This window comes from Artibeus jamaicensis, unplaced genomic scaffold (genome assembly GCF_021234435.1).
Source record: "Artibeus jamaicensis isolate MK-2021 breed Jamaican fruit bat unplaced genomic scaffold, CSHL_Jam_final scaffold_474, whole genome shotgun sequence".
In the NCBI taxonomy this organism is placed as follows: Eukaryota; Metazoa; Chordata; class Mammalia; order Chiroptera; family Phyllostomidae; genus Artibeus; species Artibeus jamaicensis.
In genome coordinates, this window is record NW_026522046.1 from 48,885,896 (window position 1) to 48,908,927 (window position 23,032).

General features: G+C 61.7%; 1 protein-coding gene across 4 annotated transcripts in view; it reads right to left on the minus strand.

Moving 5' to 3' along the window:
• Nucleotides 1-3,428: 3,428 nt before the first annotated feature.
• HUNK (hormonally up-regulated Neu-associated kinase) overlaps nt 3,429-23,032 on the minus strand; it is a 66,217-nt gene continuing 46,613 nt past the window's right edge. For all 4 annotated transcript variants that reach the window (XM_037161439.2, XM_053657770.1, XM_053657771.1 and 1 more), the window contains exons 5-11: nt 21,112-21,239; nt 17,174-17,309; nt 14,066-14,228; nt 10,689-10,772; nt 9,777-9,824; nt 5,858-6,038; nt 3,429-5,677 (exon numbers count right to left, since the gene is read on the minus strand). In XM_037161439.2, coding sequence (XP_037017334.2) covers nt 5,019-5,677; nt 5,858-6,038; nt 9,777-9,824; nt 10,689-10,772; nt 14,066-14,228; nt 17,174-17,309; nt 21,112-21,239 — 1,399 coding nt within the window. In that variant the 3' untranslated portion in view covers nt 3,429-5,018. The remainder of the gene's footprint in view (nt 5,678-5,857; nt 6,039-9,776; nt 9,825-10,688; nt 10,773-14,065; nt 14,229-17,173; nt 17,310-21,111; nt 21,240-23,032) is intronic.

Genomic DNA, 23,032 nt, shown 5'->3' on the forward strand with positions numbered 1-23,032 from the left:
GAACTGCCAGCGGCTGAAGCTGGGGCATCCTGAGCAGCAAACGAGCCACGTGGTGAGTGTGGCACAGACGCCCGAGGGTCCGTGTGGTAGGAGTAAGTGACAGAACAGACACATCAGCACACGCGGGAAGAGGCACACCTTTCCTAAAGACGAACTCTGGGGAACACGCCTGCTTCAGGACTTTGCACTGAAACCCCGTTCTCCTCCTTTTGGGGGGGGTTAGGGACAGGGGCGAGACTGGGTCACCGGCGCCCTGGACCACAGTGAATCCAGGGAAGGATAGGAAGGTCACGGACTCCACCTGAACCGCGTGCTCCAGGTCAGCTCCACGTGCTCCCCGACACGCGGTGACCCAGTGGGCACCTCACCTCCGCGGCGCTCTTCACAAACACCCGCGGCCCCAGTCTGCTCTCGAGGGAACCGCAGACAGACCCATCCCACAGGACACCTGGCCCTGACGCCTCCCGACACCCAAGGGCATGAAAACCAACAAAAGACGGGGAAACAGCCGCAGGCCAGAGTATGCGGGTGGGGGGGGGTGGACAAGTGACGACAACACAGAGTGACGTCTGGGTTGGACCCTAGAGCAGAAGAGGACATTGATGGGACGACTGGTGACATCCACAGAAAGCCTAGAGGCTAGTTAGCGGTGACACACCAACGCGGCATCTCGGCCGTCACACAGGTCCTCTGGCAATGAGGGTGCGGATGTCAGGGGCTGGGGGCTGGGGACTATCTGTGCTGTCTTTCCATCTTCACCCCTAAACCTTTTCAAAATCAGGTCAATTGGAAAAGAAAGACTAGCATGAACATCGCAGCAGGATTCCACCGGCCAGGTGGCGGGCTGGTTGGAGCCTCACGTGCACCAAAAGTTTGAGGGCTTGGTCCCGGGTCGGGAACCGTACAGGAGAAGCCTGATTGATGTTTCTGTCACGTGGATGTTTCTCTCTCAGTCTCTCTCCCTGTCCCCTCTTCCTCTCTCTCTAAAACCCTTGGGACCAGGCTGAAGCCCAGCCGAGCAATGGAAGTCTCCCAGCAGCGGAGAGAGAGGCCAGTCCGCCCCACCTCCGACGCCCTCAGGCTAACTCCGTGGGCCAGACCGACCCTCAGCAGCTTCACCGAGATGGACTCTTCTGGAGAACGCCAGCCCGCCTGTCCCGCCAGAAGCCCCTCGTCTCCCTTTTGGGGGCGGGGGCAGCATGTGGCTGCAGCAGTCCTGCTGATGTGACTGGGGCAGGCCACCCACACCTCCCCGGGAGACAGACACATGACCACGTCCCAGGGTCCCTGTGAGGGCCGAGGCAGGACCTGGCCACCTCCAGCCTGAGGGCCAAGGTCGGCTGGGCCTGGCTTGGCCAGCCCACCAGGTGAGGATGGTGAGCATCTTCATAAAAATAAAACCGAAGCTGGAAACACGGAGAAGTACAGGTGGCGGGATGTGTGGGAGCCAGCGAAGTGCAAACCACTGACTCTGGCTCCTTACGGGACGGGCTGCGGACGGAGGACCAGGCTCGGGAAGGACACGGCCCCGGCACAAGGGGCGGCGGGTGCTCCGACGAGGCGGGCTTTCTCCCCGGGGCGATTCAGTCGTTAGGAAAAGGATGAACGGGATGCAGGAAATGGGACGGAGCCTGTAAGCTCTGTCCAACGTATGAAAACCTGAGCAATTTACACAATATATAAATGTTCCTGTTTGCACCCCCTCCCCACGCCAGCCCCCTGGGGCTGCTGCGGTGAAATGCCAGGCCCCACGGCTGGAACGGCAGGCGTTCCCTTCTCTCGGCTCTGGGGGCTGACTGTCCGAGGTCAAGGTGACGGGCAGGTCTGGGTCTGGTCTGTCCTGAGGCCTCTCCTTGGCTGGCAGAGGCCGCCGTCTCGGGTCTTGCCCTGGTGGTTCCCTCTGCATGTCCGGTGTCCCTCTGCGGGTCCAGACTTCCTCTTCTTCTAAGGACACCCCGACACATTGGATCAGGACCCACCCCCTCGGTGGTCTGTTCCCACTTGCTCGTCTTTCAAGGCCCCGTCTCCAACCCGCGCCCCAGCAACTCGGGGTTAGGGCTCCGACAGAAGAATCTGGAGAATACAACCCGGCCCGTAACACCTCCACAAATTACATAAAAATACTAACAACGGTTATTACTATTACCCCTTTCTCCAGTTCCAAGAGTCGATGGGGGTGGTGGAGTGTGCTCCTCAGACCTAAATTTAAACATTCGATCAATTTAAAATGACCTAAAAGTGTGAGGACACCTCTGATGGCTTGGCTTGCTCTTGACTTTTCCCTCTGATCATGGTGGCCACTGTCTCATCACTCTGTGTTCTCTGAGGGGCAGTCCCGCCCCCCGGCCCAGCGCACCCAAGGGCCCCAGGGTGTTCAAACACATAAAAATCTGTTTGAGGAGCAAACCTTTCCTGGGGCCCCCGCTGGCTTTTCCTCCAAAGGGCTGGGGTTGAGCCAAATAAGCTCAGGCCCCTTAGAAACGTTGACTCCCCACAGAACATCAACGTGAAGACCTGACAGTCACCCCTCCCTGCCACCCACCTTCCGGGGCCCCGTACGGGCTCTCGGTTCCTACCACGCCACCCTCCGAGCCTCTGAGCAGGGGACACAGGGTGTGAGCAGGGCAGTATGTGTGGAAAACCTGCTGTGCAGAGTCTCGAAGTCAGAAGTGGGGCGATCCCACAGCCCACCCAGACACCCCCATCCTCCTCCTCCTCACCCGGCCCCCTGAAGCCCAGGCAAGGACCAAACCTCCAGGTGACATTCTCCGAGTGCCTTTTTCAGAGTCTTTGTGGGAGAGCCCGTGCCCCCCGCCAAAGAAAAACACTGACTCCTCCCAAACTGCCGTTCGCTGTGTGTCCGTCACACGGACCTCGGTTCGCAAAGCAGGGAGGCAAGGGCAGCAAACACCCGCAGACCACCCCCCGGGACCCCCACCTGGTGGCCAAGCACCTCAACCACCCGAGGGGAGTTTCAGGACGTGTCGGCAACCACGTACGAGAGGCAGGCACAGCGAGGGAGAGTGTATTCAGTCTTTATAAGAGTACAGACGCTTAGTAACGGGGACACGCACAGTCCTTGATTACAACCAAACCACACCACTGAAGGGGACTTTCCCTCCCAGGCCTCCCACGAGGCCGGTCCGGTCACTTCCGGCAGGAGGCACAGGCAGACCGAGGACACAGATGAGAGACAGTCATGGGTCGAGGGGACAACGCGCATCGGACTTACCAACGGGACAGTCAGGCTTTCCACACAAATACAATAAAATGATAAGGAACCGAACACTTCTCCTCCCGTCCGTTCCACACACCTGCCAGGTGCTCACGCACAACAGCAAAGACAGCGCAGCCCCTCCCACTGCCCCTCGCCTCTCACTGGGTCTGTCATGCGCCGAGTTCGTTCTCAGTTCAGGGTCCTGAGGGAGTGACAGCCGTTCTTGAAGCGTGAGAGGGGCGGGGGACAGCGACATGAGTGCTCACATCCGCACGGGAAGGGGGACACCAGGAGGGCCGGCCGGGCGGGGCTGCCAAGGCACAGGTGCGCAGCCTGCCGGGAACCGCCTCCGGGACAGGTTTCTGCCCCGATCGAAAACCAGGCTCCCGTCCAGAGCACAGGGTCTTCTCCACTTGCTTCTCTCCGCTTCGAAAGCTCTACTTTGGAGGGAGTGTTCCAGAACCCAGGCTGGAGCTATACAAAGAAATCACGGCACAGTCAGGAGCCGGATGCCCCCTGGCAAGCCCGAGGGGGGGTGAGCCCATCCACCGGAGAGCAGCCTCTGCAGGTCCGTCCAGGTCAGCCAGGACTGGGCAGCCCCACCTCTCCTGGGGTCAGCAGACGTCTGCCCTCCCCTCGCTCCGTCAGGGACGTGGGGGCAGAGGAGGTCCCCGCAGGCAGGTGAGCAGACACGAGCCGCCCCCGCTCACTGGCACTGTCGGGCCACCAGTGCAGATGGGCACGGGCTTTCCAGTTCTCAAGGGCCGCTGCCGGCTTCAGTGTCTCGCCCTGGCGTGGCCACCACAGTGGCTTCCGTCCCTCCTGCCTGAGGACTCCAGGCTGCCGTGATCTGTTTGCTGGATCAGTTGCTCTCTGACCTGTGCCAGTCCTTCTTCCCATGCTGCTTGTGGCCCAGTGGTCCCCAAGTGCCAGGCCGAGGCCCCACGAGGAGACAGTCCCTGGCAGTGCCAGCAAGACTCAGTCAGACCTCGCTGGGGTCAGGGCTATGTTGCTACAGTGGCGTGCACTCGGGACTGGCTGTCAGGCCCGTGCCATCCTGCAGGTTGCCGCGGGCCACCAGCCACGACAGACAGTCCTGTGTCACCCTCTGCGCCCCCACACCAACCCCCTTGTGGAAGCACGAGGTTGGTGGATCACCCCCCCCCCCCCGCCGTCTCTAAAACAATGTCACGTCAACCTCATGATGCCACACAGAGAAAAATCATCTTTGGGGAAGACCATTGACCCATCAGCAAGTTTCTACCAAAAAGGGAAGAATCTGTCAAAACCTCGTTCAGAAATGCGTGCACGCCCCTTTGGTCTCCTTCTCTCGGTGGGTCCCCTCGGTCTGGACCAGTCTTCACCCAGCTGTCCCCTCCTGCTCAGAGGAGCCGGCTCCAGTGGTGAGGGGCCTGCCCAGCTCCCTGTGAGGCAGTCACCTCTGCAGAAGGACGGACACTGTGGCCCGGATAAGCTGCTGCAGGACACTGCCGTCAGCGTCCTGCCAGCGAGGCCAATGGCTAAACAGGCAATGACCTGGGGAGGCCCAGGCAGGGCTCACAGTGAAGGCGGGTAATAGTTCATAGTCCCAGGGGCCCCGGGCCAGTGCACGACGCCCACCGCGAGTGCCACTGAGGGAGCGGGAGGAAATGGCTGTCACCAGCTGCCACCACAGCCCCGGCCCCTGGGGATTTTAGCTGCCCCCAGGTGGGACACTGCCCAGCTGGGGCCCCGCGGTCTGAAGGCCGCTGCAGGTGAGGCGTTGGCTCCACTGCTGTCCTCAGGCCACCGCCGGCCCCGGTCAACACTGGCCCTGGACACCGTCAGCCGCATCGAAGGGGAGGCCGCTGGGCGCCGCGGGCAGCAGCACGGGCACGCTGGCCTCCAGGGGCCTGTCTGCGGGGGGCTGCAGGCTCTGGTGCCGCTTTCTCAACATCTGCCCGATGCCCATCATGGGGAACCTGCCGCGGCTTTTCACGCAGTTCGGGCTCCCCAGGGGCCGCGCCACACCGGCCCCGGGGCCCAGAGGTGGGGCGCACACGCCACCCTCTTTCAGGGGGCAGCTCCTGTCTTCGTGAGCAAAGGAGACCAGAGTGGGGTGCAGAGAAGTCTGGAGAGGAGATGGGCTTCCAGGCGGCAGGGCTGGGGACAGCACCCGCTCCCCGAGGTTCCCGTGTGCCGAGCCCCCTGGGGAGCCCAGGGCCCCGCAGTGATGGGCTGGAGACAGCAGCTCCAGCGGGTCGTCGCGGTCCACAGACTCGAAGGAGCGGACCATGTCCGGCATCAGGGGGTCCTCCCGGGGCAGAACCCCGCTGCTCCCTGGGCCCTGCTGAGGGGGCTCCGCCTTCTTGACCACCCTGGGGGTCCTGGGCGGCGGGACAGCAATGAACTCCATGGAGGAAGAAGCCACGCAGTGGGCGTCTGAGGTTTTGCGGAACATGTTGCGGCAGCCGAAGGAATCTGCACACCAAGAAAGCCAAGGACGTGGTGAGGTCCCTGCACGGTCCCCTCCCCACGCGCCCCACCCCTGCTCACTCCATCTCCTCTGCACAGGCGGCCGGGTCTCCACTGTGCCCACGGGCGCAGGACCCGCGTCTGTACCGGGGCCACGCGGCCGCCACGCAGGCCCGGCGGACCCACCTTTGTCGGGGAGGCCGGACTTGGTGGCCTTGCGGTCCCTCAGCAGCACCCTGGTGCCCTGCACCTGCGTGGACGGTGAGGCTGGGGGCTGTCTGTGCGAGGGCAGGGGCTTGTCCAGCTTCCTGGAAAGCGGCCGGTGAAGGAAGTCCCCTCTTTTTTCCTGTTCTTTGGGCTTTTTGTCCTTCAAATCAGAAGTGGACAAGTACTTAGACACACACAAGAATCAACCGCCCTGGCCAAAAAGTCCATTTAGTTGATCCCTTACGACGGTTCTAGTAGGGCTTAGTTGTCTTTAACTTCATCGAAACAAGTTTGTCAGATTGTGTTTTGACAGCTGTCATACCAGTGTGAGTTTTTTAAATGATTTTATTTATTTAGTTTTAGACAGAGGAGAGAGGAGGGAGAAAGACGGAGAGAAACACCAATGTGTGGTTGCCTCTCACGCGCCCCCTGCTGGGGACCTGGTCTGCAACCCAGGCATGTGCCCTGACTGGGAATTGAACCAGCAACGCTTTGGTTCGCAGGCCCGTGCTCAATCCACCAAGACACACCAACCAGGGCTATTACTTCACTTCTCAGCGTTCATTTTTTTTTTAAAAATCAAAATTGGGAGCATTTTTGTGCAGCCATTTTAATGTTGAAGATGGGAGAAAACACACAACCTCTTCAGCATATTGTGCTTTATTATTTCAAGAAAGGTAAAAATGTAACTGAAACACAAAAAGATGTGTGCAGTGTACGGAGAAGGTGCTGTGGCTGATCGAACGTGTCAGAAGTGGGTTGAGACGTGTCTTGGTACCACTGACATTTTGGCCAAGTAATTCTTTGCGGGCCGGCTGTCTCAGGCATGGGAGGAGGTTGAGCAGCGCCCCTGGTCTCTGCCCAGTAGAAGCCAATAGCAGGAGATAGTCGCCACGCGTAAATTACCCAAGTCAATAAAGTTACTGGAGAAAATGAGAAATGCGTCTTTTATGGGGAAAACGTAACTGACTTTTTGGCCAGCCCCGTACAATGTGATTCCTGCCTGAAGGGTTATCCACGCAGATTTGAGAAAGCCAGTTTTTCACAAGTCTCTGAACAGAGCCAGGCCTGGGGAGCCTCAGGCGCCCCGCCCCCAACCTTCCACTGTCCTCGGCAACCCGCACTGTGTCACCTCCCGGGGCCCCAGCCTGGGCAGGGTCATCCCTGGGAGGTTGATGACTCTAGAACAAGCTAGACAAACGGAGGCACAGCAGGGGAGGCTTCTGGAACCTGCCGTCTTGCTATAAAGTAGAGCCCTGAGGGTCCGCTACAGCGGAAAGGCAGCTACTTCACCGGGACGTGGCCGTCCTGGTGGGCTTGGCCACGCCGAGGGCTGGCAGGAAGCCCGCCAGACCCCGAGCCAGTGGGGGGGGGGGCCCCGACACTCCGCCACCCCTGGTCATGCAAGCACTCACTTGCGTCTCTAAAAGCTATTTGGCCCTTTTGCCATGGTCTTGCTTTCACTGAACTCGACTGCAACCGACAGGAGTGAATTCCACTCCTGTACCTTCAAACCCACAGCCTCAGCGTGAGGCCAGGCCCACGGGACAGACTTAACAGTCATCGAGCGTTAAAGAATGAAACGCCAGTGGGCACTGCAGGCATCAGCATGAAACCAGGTCAAGCCCCCGGGAGGCGGGGCCCCAGGAGCCGTGTGATGGCTGCCTCTCAAGGGGCAGCGGCTGCCCGACCCCGAGGGACCGGGGGAAGAGGGCCGGTGGCCCCACTCCCACCTTGAACCTGGGAGCCTTCTCATTCTGAGACCTGGCCTGCTCTCACGGAGGAGCCGCAAGCTTCCCAGGGACACAGCTGGACCGGGGCCGGGCCTTTGCGGTGGGGACGTGGAAAGGCCTCAGACTCAAGTGTGTCCCATCCTGCGTCTGAGTGGAAAAGAGCAGCAGGGAGGCCACACTGAGCCCCAGGTGTCACCGTGCAAGGCCAGAGACCCGGCCGCGGCGGCCTGTGCCCCAGGGAGAAGTGAGGCAGGAAGTAAGGCGAGGCAAAGCTTCTGCTTCCCCAGTGTCTGCACAGCCACCAGCAGCCCTTCCCGGGGACACCTGGAGCCCAAGGCACCACACACAGAGGGGAGCCAATGAGGCAAGGCCCGTGGTCCAGCCGTCCTCCAGACAAGGGGCAGTGGGAGCAAGGAACTAACCCCAGAACCTGAGGAAGATCTGATTTCCCCAGAGCCCCAAAACCAGAGTTGGTAACCCAGACTCCACACTGCCCCCCGGGAGCCAGGGACAGGGAAGGGCGGGCCATCCCGGTGACAGGCACGAAGGGCAGCTGCATCTGCCGGCCAGGGCGGACACCGCTTGGGGTCCGTGGGCTCCGGGTTATGGGCTCGATACCGCCAAGGGGAGAGGGGCCCGTCCACTCCAGGTCGCCTTGGTCAGTCCCCTGCTTCTCTCTCCCTGCTCCTGCAGAGCGGCCCCCCCTCTCGAAGGCTGAAGAGAGCTCCCACCCCTCCCCAAGCATCGAGGGGCCATGACGACGGTCCTGCAAAGTCGGGCTGCGGGCGTCTCCATGGCTTTGCCTCAGGCCCTTTCCCTGGCGCGCTGGGCTCTCCAAAGCTGAAGGGTTGAGACACAATGGGTCACCCCCCTGAGAGAGGCGTCCAGCCAGGAGTTTTCTGCAGAAAGAGACCAAGGCTGGCTCTAGAAACCACTCCTGTGACCGACAAAGGGACGTTTGGCGACAAGCCCTGAGAGGGCAGAAGAAAGGAAAGTTCCGGGAACCCTGCTCCAACCACCCTGCTGGACTTAATCCCAGGACCCTGTACCCCCCTGTCCTTCAGCCTAAAACAGCGGGTCACTCTGCAGTGACTGGTTTCTCAGGCGGCTGCCAGGAACTGGCCACCCAACTGCTCCCTGCCAGGGACAAGCCACTGGGGACCAGCCGCTGGGTCAGTCCCTATGGAAGGGTCACCGGCCCGCGGAAACCTGCCTGCCTCCGAGCGCCATGCCCCCGAGTGCAGGTCACGGTCGCAATGCCTGTCAGGTCCGCCCTTCCCACTGGCGTGGCCTGCGTGTCCCAAGAGGGTCCCTAGAAAGCAGCAAGCTCCACGGCCCTGCGTGACAGACAGAGCGTCAGACGGACGGACACGCCCGCCTTCCACGTGCTGGCGCCTGCTCCCCACTCCCCGCCCCCAGGGGGGTCCCGCCCGGTGCAGGGCCTCCCGGCTTCCTTCTCAGCCTGAGTCTCCTGGGAGCTGAGCCCCACACCCCGAGCCTGAGGGCAGGGGGTGGATCTGAAGCTGTGGGTTACAAGGTCCCCTTTGGGCCACAAGGCACAGTCCCAACCCCCCTCAGGCAGACCGGAGAGGGGACCTCAGGTGGCCCCTGGTGTGGGCCGCACACACGGCAGCTGCTTCTGTGCAAACCACCCACTGCAGACACGCGTGGGGATTTACAGGACCTGTCACTGACAGTGTTGTGTAGCCCCACTCACGGCCGGGGGGGGGCGCCCTGCATGTTCCATTCAGAATGAGGACGGGCGGGCAGAGCCCAGGGCGCCGGGCAGGGTTCCAGCAGCCCTCGGGCACACGTGACGGCGTGTCCGGGAGGCTGGGTCGCGGCAGCCAGTGTCTGGTCAAACACCAGCCTGGAGGGGGGGCGTGGAGAATTTTTCAGGTGAGGTTCACGTTTTAATCAGCAGAGTGAGTAAAGCAGGTGGCCCTCCACCACAGGGGGCCTTGTCCAGTCAGTGGACGACCTTAAGACAGGCAGACAGCAGGGTCCCCAGGAAGATAGCTCCGGCCTCCCACGGCTTTGGGATGGTGGGAGCTGAGATGCCACCTCTGCCCTGGGTGTCCATGCAGGGACATGGGCACCCCGTTGGGTCCACTTCTCCGGAGAACACTGACCAATGCACATCAGCACCCCAGGGGCTTGCTTACCTGAACGGCCGGGAAGTCCAGGTCCCGTGTCCAGGTGTCCAGGGAGGCCTGCGGACAGCAGCATTTGTCACCAGTTCAGAGGCCGCACCTGCTGTTTTTCCCGCACCTGCACCCCCACCACGCACCTCGGTGTGAGAATTGTTCACCTGGGTGCTTACACTGGACACCAACCCCCCGGTCGCGGTGGAGGCAGGCAGCAGGCGTCCTGAGTCACGTGCTGAATGCACGTTCCGGGGACCTTTTCTCAGCCCCGAGGGACCACAGAGGAGGGCTCCCGGGGCAAGTGGGCAGCCCACGCTGGACACCCCTCAGGCCCCACCCGTGTCCCCTCCCCCAGTCCCCAAGGCAACTACCGTCCTGGTTTCTAACAGCTCAGCTGGCCTGAGAAACTTCATTGTAAAAAGGTGTCAAGGTTGTGAAACAAGACTCAAAGCGGACAGCTTAGTATCTTCCCTCCACGTACACGGTCCCACCTGTGGATGGGATTGTGCTTCCCCAAGTTCCTACGTGGGGGTCCTCAGCCCCAGGTGCTCAGGACAGGCCCTTATCTGAAGACGGGATGGAGACAAGCCTGTGGTATCCCTTTGAAGTTTGGGGACAGTGGGGAAAACAGTTCTTTGCCTGAGTCCTTTCAAGGACACACTCTCTGCCATTGGCAGGAAGAGGAGGGGAGACGGGGCCGAGTCTCAAGGTCCTGGCACCGAAATCCCAAGAGGGAAAGTTTGTCCACTTAGTTCAGCTGCTTCGTCTCCTTGAGAAGTGAAATCGAGAAGAACGCCAGGCTGCGGGGGGCTGCGTGTGGGCAGGGCCCCGGAGCCGCTCCCCGACACCTGGCCGCTGCTGTCCCCCCCAAGCTCCCCAGCCACGGAAGGTGGCTGTTCTCAGACGGCCGGGGCGCCGCAGGCCGCTCACCTCGTAGGGCTCCTTGCTGGGCCTGCACCTGCCCACCTGGGACAGCGGGGTCTTCGGGCAGAGGCCGTCCTGGGTGTCGGGTTTCTGCCGAGGAGACAGAAAGCACGCTGAGCACACGGGAAACAAACGTCCGTGAAGGCTGATGCGGCTTGAAACCGGGGCTGGGCTCGAGCGGCTGGCAGGGAAGCCCCCTCCCTGGCTCTGCCGGGGAAGGCCAGGGGCCCCCGTGTGCACAGTGAGACGCTCTGTGGCATCAGCGTGCAGCTCGGGACCCAAGCTGGGAAGGGTAACTCCGTTCATTTGAACTGCCACCGGGGACACAGGTCTTCGTTGTTGGCTTATCTGACAACGGTCCCTGTCTGCCCCCCACCCCAAGAAGAGTCCCAGCAGTTCATCCGGGTCCAGAAGAAGAAGACAGACAGCTGCACCTGCGATCGATGGCCAGCCACCCCCCGCCCCCATCTGCAGACAGGTGAGACTCGGGCCGATTCATTCGTCCACCAACACGTATTCACAGAACGCCCCTGCGAGATTCAAATTCACCCCCTGCTCCTTGGCTTTGGAAAAGAGGAACAGGGATCAAAAGAGCAGGGGAACCAGCAGGCGGCTGAGAAACGGCCGTTTCTCCCTTTCAATCACGAGTTTCATTTTCAAAATCACACGTGCTGTCCTTAATTAGTGGAAATTAAGAACTGGGACGGGGCACCCGGTGCGATTAAATTAGCCGCTGTCCGCCGGAGCCGAGCAGCGCCGTCCTCGCCCATGGGGACCGGTCGCTCCAGTTAGAGCAGCTGTGAGACCAGGTGCGTCCTCTGGTTTCGGAGCTGAGGGCGGAACAGACTCAGGGAAAGAAGGCCCGTCCACAGCGAGAGTTTCACGAGCTGAGGTTTCGGAGAACGTTCTCCGCAGACAGAGCCCCGCAACCCTGAGGCCAGAGCGCGGCGGGCGGCGGGACTTCCCGGGGGGACGCGGGTCTCTCCCGCACCGGCCGTGCGGTGAGAATGTTCGGGAAGAGTGTGCGAAAAACCAAGTTTGCCCCTGCAGATGTGGAGGGAGACGCCGGAGAGACAGCGTTTGAACAACCGGAGCGCCCCCACCTAGCGGGTCAGCAGGCCAAGCGACGCCTCTGCTGGCCGCCAAGGGCAGGAGCCAGGCCGCCCTTCACACACACGAGGGCGTGGACCTCAGGCCTGTTTCAGGGAAACGCTGACTAAAGACTCATTTCCTGAGGGTCGTGCGTCGGGCCTCTTCCCTCCCTCTGACCTGTTTCAATCCCCAGTGGCCGCCCTCCACCGCGGTGACAGGGGTGTGACGTCAAGCTCCCCGGGAAGTGTTGTGGGCGGGCGCCTGGACTGCGTGCCCATTTGTTGATCAATCACGAGCACGAAACGCCCTACCAAGGTGTCACGTGTATTATAAACAGGTGATAAAGCGTGAACAGAAAGCGATGGGAGAGAAATGAGGAGGGACACGGGCCTCTGAGAAAACACAGACGAGAAACAGCTCCGAGCACGGCCTGCCTTTCGATTCCCCGTCGCGGCAGAACGGCGAGCCCTGGCGGGAGGAGAGAGTCTCTCCGTCACTCCTTGTCACCTAACGAGTGACATAAAGCAGCTCTGTGTCCAGGGGCCCCTCTTGCTGCCTCCCTCGACTGTTCCCCACAGCGGCTCCCCCGAGACCTTGGCACGGTCTCCAAATCCACAGTCCCGCCCTCTGCTCCCGGAGCGCCTTTCCCCCTAAATTGCCGCTCTTTTGTTAAAAGCCTTGGGCCTCAGAGAGCGTCACTTCCTGAGAACACCCTTCCTCGGTGGCTCCGAGGACACAGGTGTTCTGTGAACTGCTTCCTGTGGAAGGAACGTGAGCACCCCACGCTGCTCCAGCTCAGAAACACCTGTCCTTCCGCCTGCCTGTTCCCCTGGGAAGGCCTGTCGCTGCACCCAGATGTTTCCCGGACGCCTCCCGAGCGCATTCACTGCAGAGACACCCTCTTAACTGTCCCGCCTCCGGGCACGACAGGGGCATCCGTGCTCTGGCACAGAGGGGGCCGTTTCCCTGGTTGTGGGAGGGCGTCCATCTTTATCTCTCAACTGGGAACCTCAGGAAAGGCTTCCACGTCCCAGCCGGGATGGCTCAGCGGGTTGGAGCATCGTCCCGTAACCGAAGGGCCACAGGTTCCATCCCGTCTGGGTACGTAGGGGAGGCAACTGATCGATGCTTCTCTCTCACATCCGTGTTTCTCTCTCCCCTTCCTTTCTCTCTAAAACCAGTGAAAAAAGAAAAAGCCCTCAGTGAGGAAAGAAAAGGTTTCCAAGCCTATTGTAGGGAAATTTTGTGAAACATTAGAATTATCTTTTAAACAGCACCAAAAAACGCTGGGCTGCAGGGGTGTCCAGCCCACAGCCCAAGGGTCACGTGTGGATCAGGATGGCTGTGACCGCAGCCAACACGAAAGCGTAAATTTACTTGAAACACGATGAGATTTTTGTGTGTGATTACGTGTCACGATGGATTTACGTGTGGTCCTGAGACGCCCAAAGGTCGGACCCCTGCGAGAAGTTCGCCTTCGTGGTGGGTTTACGTGTCCTCCTGACAGCGACGGGCCCCACAGCCAGGCCTCGCGGTGCCCGTCCACTGGGTGGGCGCCCTCCGTCCTGACCGCACCCAGCTGCCCACGGCTGCCTGGCAGTCCGCACCCCTCGGGCGGACCTCCCGTCAGGGCGGCGCAGCCCCCCCCACCTACGTACAGGGGCAGCACGCATGCTGCCCAGCCCCCTCACCGCCCTCCACCCGGTCTTCTCTGGGGAGTTACTTCCGAGCCACTGTCCACCGAAGAGAGCTGGTTTGACCGACACTTGCCACCACACGTGTGAACTGGCAGCCCCAGGTAACCACCAAGCGGGGGGCGCCACCCCACCCGGGCGGTGGGACCCCACAGGACCTCACAGGGGCACGGGCCACCTGTACTCCGACTTGCAGCCTTGGAGAAGAGCGGCCAGGAGCCAGGCGGTGGCTTTCTCCTCCTTCTTCTGGAGAACAAGTGTGCATAGGGGGTCTCCCCAGTGCACCGCCCCCAGCTTCGATGGCCACACGGGTCCCCAGTGCTTCCAGCGGGGACCCCAGGGTGCTACGAAGTGGCAGCAAGAAGGCAGAGGAGAAGCCACAGGGAGAAGAGGCCCCGGCCTCCCAGCAGCCTGCGGAGCCGGACTCTGCGTGAGGACGCGGGAAAAACGCCTCGGATGGACAGTGTGCCCCCCACCCCGCCCCGCCCCACCAACAGGCAGGTTTGCTGCTGTTTTCACCTCCCCCTGTCGGGACCCTCAGCCTCCCCTCGGTCTGAAGTAACTGCCGAGATCAAGCGTCATCGAGGGGACACTCACCCCCGACAAGTAGCGCTCGAGCTTCTTGTTCAGGAGGAAGTAGATGGCGAGGATGTGGCAGGCGCGGTTGGCGAGCACGGTGCTGATCACGTCGCTGTTCTTGTAGCCCAGCTTCTCCGTCATGTGCAGCACCACGCTCGGGCTCAGGTCGGCCAGCGAGATCCTGGCGGCAGAGGGACAGGGCGCGGTCACCCCGCCGCCCACACGGGGAAGCCGCTGAGCGGCCTCTCCCCCACGCAGCCCAGGGCCACCGCCCCGGCCGCTCGCTGACTGCATCGGGACGAAGGTCCCTTCCACAGAAAAGCGGAGGAAATAGTGTCCTTCCCCTGCGTGGACCCAGCGCCTGGATGGGCCACTTACACCTAAGTGGGTGTAAGCTGGGTAATGAAGCAGGTTTTCGGGAACCCACCCAGACGGGGTTTAAAGGAACAGCGTGAGCTCATGTGCTCATAAGCAGGAAAGTGGGGGCCCGGCTGCAAAGCAGGGTGGTCTGCGCAGACAGGTCCAGCCTCTGCAGGACAGTTGTAGAGCTGAACTCCTTGGGATAAAGCGCCCAAGAAATACAGGCGCTCCTTCACTCATCCACCCACTAATTCACTAGTTCGTCCATTCATTCATTCATTCAACATGCCTCTCCCTGTGGGGAAGAGGGACAGGAACCCACGCAGCCTCCACGACATTCCCATGAGGGGGCGCTATTATCCCCCCACTCACAGATGAAGAAAGGCGGCCCACGGCAATGGCGTGACGTGACGTGCCCGGGGTCCCAGCAGCAGGGAGGACCAGCCCCCGAGTTCGGCCCGGGCCCCCTGGCGAGGTGGCCCACCTCCACGCTCACCGCCTCTCAGACGGCCAGGCGGATGGATGGCCACGGAGCCCAGGCGGGCGGGCTGAGGGGCACCGGGGGAGCTCTCCAGAGGACCTTCCTCTCCTTTCTCCCCAACGGGAAACGCTGACGACATCTAACAGAACTGAATCTGGGGTGGGGCGTCCTGGGGAGCTACAGAACACGCTTTATGGAGAGAACATTTCTTTCTCAGGTCCCGTGTTCCTACTGCATTTACCTGTGGGCCGGTACAACCAGAGGAGTAACTGGCACTTTCTTCCACCTCAAATGTTTTGCAAAACCAAGACAGTAACTAAGCTGTGCCTCCCCCAACAAGGTCAGAGCTCCAGCTTCATCCCTGAAAACCGCACATCGAGCTGCCTCTAGGGGACACCCAGCAGCGGGCCGTCCATGGACAGGCCACGCGAGCCCCGTCTGCAACACACGAGATCCCCACCGTTTTTACAGCCTTACACTTGTGACCCAGTCCAAGTTCAAAAACCCTAACCCGGCAAAGCCAGCGCAGGACACTTGAGTTTAAGTTTCCACCTACGAAAGCCTGCCTGCAACTTGTGGCGGACAGTCCAAAACGGGATGCCACGGGGTGATTCTCCGTGAGTGACGCTTTGGCCAACGAGGGGAAACGCTTTCTAGTACCAGGCCCGCTTCCTGCGACAGCGGCTGTGTTAGCGGATCGAGCCAGCTCGTTGGGACAGTGACCCGCTGGCCTAGTGACGCCTCGGGCTGCCGGTGGCACCCATGCTCAACGGAGAGCGTGCCTGTGCGTTGTTGTCCCCACCTCCCTGGGCGCTGGTGAGCAGGCCTGACGCAGCTTCGGTCTCTGTCCCGGGCTGGGGTGACTTTCCGGGGTCTGTTTCAGATACTGGCCCGAGGCCAGCCTGTGCGGGAAACCAGCAGTCTAGTCCCAGGTGCCCCAGGTAACCAAGGAACCTGGACTTCGTGTGAGTCCTGGGGCACAAGGGGGTGCAGCCCCCCTCATCTGTTGCCATGGGAGCATAAGTTTGACCCGGTACATGGATGTGGTCCCAGGAGTCCCCCCAGGTTCTTCCAGACCAGGGGTGCCCAACTCACGCTCACTGGGGGCCACATCAGCCTTCAGAGCCAAACGTCACTTCAGCTCCTTGACAGTGAAGGAGCAGTTACATTTACACAGTCCTAAAGTTGTTTCGGCCCTTTGAAGGCAACAGACCTCGAGGCTGACGTGGCCCCCGGTGAAAATGAGTTCGACGCCCCTGCCCTACACTTTCCTCCCCAAGACAGACCCCTGCCGGCCCCTCTCACTGGGAGACGCCAGTACTACGACGTTCGTAAGGCCTGGCGGAAGTTTCCAGATCCTCCTGGGCAGCCTGAAAACATGGTCACAGAGGACACTTCTCCCTGGCCTGCCACTCCCTCGCCCCTGTCCACCAGCGGTCCTCCTGACCTCAAATGGGCAGGACACTGCGGTCTGAGGAACGAGTCTCGGGCCCCAGGCCTGAGAGGTGCCGGCCCCACGCGGCCTCACACTGGCTCCCGAGTGACCGCGGTCAGGGCCCCCATTGCCTTGCTCACATTGGCCACAGCCGCTCGTCAAATGGGCGGAGAACACACAGGGCAACGTTCCCGCGGGCTGGTCTCGGGGCCGCGGGCAGCCCCCAGGCGTTGAGCGGGATGTGGCTCGGTGTCTCCACACGGGGCCCCAGCCCAGGGCCCTCTGTACGGAGGCCGCCCCTCGGACTCTGTTCTGGGAGCCTTCACGGGGAGCCCTAGGGAGGCACTGCCTGGAGCCAGCGACTCCTGCCACCGTCTGTCCCTCCCACCCGGACGCCTGGAGGCAGGGCCCACGGGTCGTCTGGAGGAGAGAGAGGCATCCCACGGATGCTGGCAGAGGAGGCCGGGTGGGGGTCTCACACACTCACACACACACACACACAGACACACACACACACACACTCAGACACACACGCTCCTCTGGGCGCAGCTGGTCTAAAGGGTCCTTTCGTATGAAGACAAGGTGCCCCTCTGGAAGGATGCCCCTCAGCAGTAGGTGTGATGAGGGGGACAAGGCCCGGATTTCGGCCTCATCCGCCCTCCACAGGCACCGGGCAGGGTGCACAGGGCAAGGGTCCATCCATACCTCCTCCTGTGCCCTGATGGGGGCTGGTCAGGGCTGTGTGGGTGGGAGCGGGTTGGGAGCAGCTTTGCCTTGAGTCACACCCAGCTCCCTGTCCAGACTGTTCAGGGCTCTCGGAGGGCGCCCCCCCCCCCCCGGGGAGGCTCACCGGTTGGGGTAGGCGACGCTGCACGGGACCTGGCCCACGTAGTTCTCATTGAGCCAGCGGTTCGCCAGGGCCTGCTGGATGTTGGGCCTCTTCGCAGGGTCGGGCTCCAGCAGCGAGCGCAGGAAGTTGATGGCTCCTGTGGAGACATCGGCCACACACATCATAAGCTGCACCCGCTGCACCTCGGAGACGCGATGCCGGTGACTCACCCCTCCCTGAGCCACGAAGCACCGGTCCATTCCCCGGGTCTCTGGGCACCACAGGCCCGAGGAGTCCAAGACGCCTGCTCAGCGGGTACACCTCGTACAGGAGAACGCCAAGGGCCCCCAGTGCCCTGTGCTTCCCAGCAGAACCTGTGGTCTGGTTCGGGGTCATGCCCTCGGAGCGAGGTCCTGTACCAGTCAGCCCGGACGGTGAAGGGGGGTGAAGAGCCCTGAAAAGCCCTGAGAGTCAGTCAGGAGCAGAAGGGACTGGAACACACGCGGCTGTCCTGGGGGCCGTGGTGGGCGTGGCGTGAGCACCTCCTCCGATGTCTTCAAGGACAGGCTGGGGACGGCAGCACTCCCTGGTGTGGCCGGAGCCGAGGCGGTGTGAGTGGCACGCGCCCGTTCATAACCCGCCCCCTCCCGGTCACTGGGGAACCAGCACTGGGGGTGCAAGCAGACGGCGTCACTGATGGAGGGGGCCAGGCCAGTGGCCGGGGGAAGAGGTGAACGTGGTGGGGTGCAAAGGGCGAAGAGCTGCGAAACGGGGCCGCAGAGGGCGGCGGCTGAGCTCCGAAACGCATGCCATCCGCCCTGTGAGCAGGGTCAGGTGCCCTGGGCCCCTCGGCAGCTGGCGCCCGGCTTGGACCTCACACCTCCGGCCAGTTCCCGGCCTGACCCGTCCAGCGACCCTGGGGGCTGTGCTCCGGGCCACACATGCCAACAGCAGGGTCTGCTCATGGACTCGCCAGGCGACATGAGTGCTCAGCGTGTGCAAATGCCGCTCGGCACGCAGAGCCCGGCTGAGAGAGATATTGACGTGTCCCAGCAGAGTTTTGAAAAAGGGCGGGGACCCGGATTCCTTAACGCAGACCAGACTCGGCAAAGCAGGCCACGCCTGGCGAGCCAAGACCACGGAGGCCGGGGTGGGGGGTGAGACTTGGAGCCGAGCGCAGAGCCCCGGGCCCAGGCCCAGCCCTGCTCCGCTGTGCGGGGCTGCACGCCAGCACCGGGGTGCCGGCCCGGCTGGGAGCTTTCCGGCAGATCTGCTCCGGAACTTCCTTTGGACTCTTTACTAACTTCGCTGGGGGTGCAACTCCCACTTCCTCAGGCCAAATTTTATCTCCCCAGCAGGAAGCACTCACAGCCCTGCCCACTACATCCATCCGGGGAGAGTCTGGGGGTGACACAGGTTGTCCTGAAGGAACGAGAGCGACTCCCCTGTGTTGTCACCCCCTGGCTGCGCCCCCACACCGCTGCCGTGACAACCGCAGGCTGAACCTCCCACTCCTCTCCCCACGATGGCTGCCAAGCAGACGTCCGGGCGCTCTGACTCGTGGACACGCGGCAGGGCCGCCCTGTCTCGTGTGATGACCCGTCTGAGGAAGTCGGGAGCTCCCGCCCCATCGGTCTGGCCCTCCCTCCCCCTCGATGAAGGTGAGGCGTGGAGCAGAGACGCCTGCCCGCTGCCTGGGCCACCGGGAGTCGGGGGCTACCTGTCCCCACCCACCGCCCGGCCATCTGTCCTGACCAGCATGATGAGAGGCAGCTCTCCGGGGCTTTCCTTTTGCAGGCTCGGGGGTGCAAACACCCTCCAACTGGTGCCCTTTCGCACGGGTCCCGTGGACCCACAGGCTCGGAGCCCCGAGCGGAAACCCAGAATCGCTCTGAGCGGTGACGTCACGGGTGACAGTATAACCTGGCGAAGAGGCTGCTGGAATAACTGCCTGTTTGTCGACACCGGACCTTACTCACCGCGAGACGTCCTTAGACGCCGTCAGAAGGGCTAAAATAAGACACAGCAGTAGCATCCCGCGCAGGCAGAGCTGCGGACGCAGAACCTGGGTCGCCCGCCCATGACCAGGGGAGGCGGCCACGCAGCCCCTCCGACCAGGGAGCAGCGGGGCCACGGAGTGGGGCTCACCGCCTGCCTGCAGCTCCCCTCGGGCCTGTGCCCCGGAGGACGGAAACGTGTCTACACAGAAACCTGTACACGGAACGGAGTTGGTGGCAGCTTCGTGCAGGAGAGCCCACCGCTGGGGGCCACACGACGCCCTTAGGTGAGCACGTGGTGAGCAGACCTCGATGCTACCACCGCGGAAGTCCGCTCGGGAACTCCAGAAACACGACCGACGCACGGCCGTGGGGAGGGGTCTCCGGGGATTCCGCTGAGCGAGCAGCCCAGCGCGCAGCTCTTACGAAAGGGCGGGATGGCAGAGACGGGAGCAGGTCGGCGGGGGCTGGGCTGAGCGAGCGTGCGGGCCAGGGGGTGTCAACATGGAGAAGGTCAAGGGTCTCCTCACTATCGCTTTCCTGGCGGCCACACAGCACTGCAGGCACCCGACACGCTACCAACGCGGGGACCCTGGTGAGGACAGACGCAGCTCTGCCACTCCTTACAACCGCACGGGGCCCACGGTTGGGCCGCGGTACAAAGGTGCTCAAAAACCTCATCTGTTTTTTAAAAAAGCCATCTTTACTCCCTGTCCTCTCACCGGATTTGCTTTTCTTACACATCCACAGGCGAACATCACACGTTCAGTGTGCCGCTACGCAAAAGTTCTATACGGCAGAGACTGAATCTGTTTTGTCTCCTGCCTCCTGGCGCCCGGCTGTTCCCACCATGAGGGGGGCGTGCAGCACGTTTTCACGGACAACGGGGTGAACGAGAACTGGAGAGAACGGAGGGCGCTGTCAGAGGGCTCCGCGGCACCCTCGGCCCTTCTGAGCGCCAACACCGAAATGCAACCACCGTTCCTTCAGCACCCCGCACGCTTGCCAACTCCGCCTCCCTGCTCTCCGCGAGGGGGTGCTACTTTGATGATGTCAGAGCCCTGACTCACCTTCCCTGACCACACGCCAACCCCCCCACCTGCAGGAGTACACACCCCCCCCCACCTGCACAGGTACATAGCCTATCATGCTTCCGGCCTCTCTAGCAAAGGTTCAAGTGTGGACGAATCTGATCATTTCAAACACAAGTTCAGGGTCAGTTTCGTAGATGCTTTATAAACTCAAGAAAAAAGTACGTTAACAGTGGCAAAATAGAAATGCTACATTTTAACCACATTTCCTTAACTAATTACCTCCTTTGGCCTCCTGTCTAATCACGGGGAAGCACAGTTTGGTCTAAGGGGCCATTTAACAGACCAGCTGGGACGAGGAACCAACGTGAACTGTGATCTACACACAAAAAACAAGCTGCACTAATTTCCTGGGTCTGAAACCAAATCCGAATGTGAACCGTTTACTGAAACCGAACCAGCCGAGTCTGAGGTCCCTTCCCAGACGACACACCAGGTGGAACGAGCTCGAAAACGGAAAGAGCAGAACAAATCGGAGACCAGCCTAGAGTGAAACGAACGCTTCTTCCCAGTGACCCGACCGAAGAAGACGCACACACACAGATCACACACGCTCGTTTCCCGGGCGACCTTACAACACGGCGCATTTCAAAGCCGTGAAGCCTGCCGTTATTTCTGCAGCGGAGACGGCGAGACCCTTCTGCTCCCTGTGCTCTAAGCAGAAGGGGAGGTTGGGAGTTCAGAACTCCAGTGGGAAAGGGGAGGACGGGGGAGAGATGGCGGGAGAGGTTCTGCAGCGATGGGAGACCCAGCCGCCCCCCAGACTTGTTCCAGTTCTAGGAAGAGACCTCGAGCCGTGGGTGGTCCTCACACCCTCGCTGCCAAACCCAGCCCGTGCCCAAGTTGGACCCCCAGCCGGCAGGCACGTTACCTGTGGAGAGCTGCGTGGGGAGGGGGTTCATCTCCTTGTCCACCATCTTCTGGTACAAAGCCCTCAGGCTGAAAGGCTCCACGGTGAAAGGCAGGGTCCCGGTCAGCATGGCGTACATGTTCACGCCTCTGAAAAGAGAGACGCCGCAGCATGAGGCCACAGTGAGGCCCCGCGACCTTTCCGTCCCCTCCCTCTAGAACCCTCTGGAACGTGCAGCACCACCCCGGCATGGCCAAGGCGAAAGGCCCGGGTGAGGGCGCAGTTGTGGGGCAGCGACAAGGGGGGTCTGCAGATCTCCGAGAGCTGCCCCGAGGAGGGCTGCGCCACGCCCCTTCCTCCTGCAGGGAAGTCCAGACCAAAGTACGTGGAAAACACGGGGCACGGGAGGAGCCTCGAATGAATGCAGTTTGGTCATGACGTGGTTGTCCAGCTGCGGTTTACCAGCTGGAGCCGGGGGGCAGGGCACCTGCATGGGGCTCAAGTCACAGCCCCGCCGCAGGCCCGGCAGCGGCTCGGCCCAGTGTCCTGAAGTCCCACCCAGCATGGGGACTCTGCTCTTCCCTGGACTTCTGGCCGGGTCTGGAACCAGGGAAACTCCTTGCAGGGGACCAGTGTCTCCTAGCCGCTCATTACATCACTGTTTACTGGGACGTTCTGCCACCCAACCCCGACCCGGTCTCTCGGGTGTGGTCGGAGTACCCTCTGCACAGGCTTCTCTGCTCGTCTCCGAAGCCAACTGAGAAAACTGCAGCTTCTTCTTGGAGGGTTTGTTTTCCCTACGTCAGAGCCCGACATGGTCTAGATGAGATTTCCTGCCGGGGTGAAGTGTCTGCCTGCCAAGAGGCCTCGAGCTTTCCAACACGCCCTGGGAAACGTGTTTTAGAAGCAGGCAGTCACACTTCCAGTGGAAACAAGGCCCACGAGACGGATTTCAGTTAAAGAAGACCCAGGGGCCCCATGCCACCGAGGCGCCTCTGAACTGGAGCCCTCCCGCCACAGGTGTGGCCCGTGCCCAGCTGGACCTCCTCCCGAGATCGCGGACGTGCCCTGGGACCCGCCCTGCTCCGTCCCTGGCAGCGTGGAGTCGAGACACACACAGTCGCCCACACACAGCCGCTGCACGAGTTCTCGCTGGCTGGCTCTCTGCCACAGGCAGGGGTACAGGTGTCGGGCGGGGGGACCGGACCAGGTCCCGCCTTCTCGGACTGGGGGGCACGATCAGCAAGGAAACAGATAAATGAGCACAGCCCTTCCAAACGCTGGCGGGCGGCCACTGTGGCCCCTCGGAGCACCTGGGGGTCCTTCCAGACCTGGCTGTAGTTAACTTCTAGTTAAATAAAAATAACTAGTGAAGCAGAGGGGTTCCCTGGAATACTTTTCCTTTACAAGGCTGTACCACACTCAGTTTGACGAACATTGCCCTCTGACCTTTCGGTTCCTTTTCAAATTGTAAGAGGTCTACCCAGAAAGTCACAGAGGGGGAGGAAGTGAGCCCCCTGGGCCACACAGGCCCAGGAAGCAAGTTACAGAAGCAGGGGTTCTTCGGGCTCGGGAGAGGGCGAGGCCAAGCCAACGGGCCTGGTGGGGGCGGGGGCGACGGGGGAGGGGAGGCGCAGGTGTGCTCCAGGTGCGTCCCCGATGTTTATACGGGTCCGCAGGGGTAAGGACTGCCCGAGTGTGGTTGGTGGGGTCGAGATACGGGTGTGACGGTTTCCAGTTTCAGTGTGAACACTTCACCTAACGGGCACCATGGCGGCTTCAGTGGGGTGAGGCTGTGCTACAGAGTGACATGCTCACGATTTTGTCATAAAAGGTTCTGTAGTCAAAGAGGCGTCATTTGTGCCGGACCCCGCATTCCCATTTACCTTCGGGGGACACGGGGGTCCCTGCCACAGGCGCAGAACGCGGCCGGGACACGATG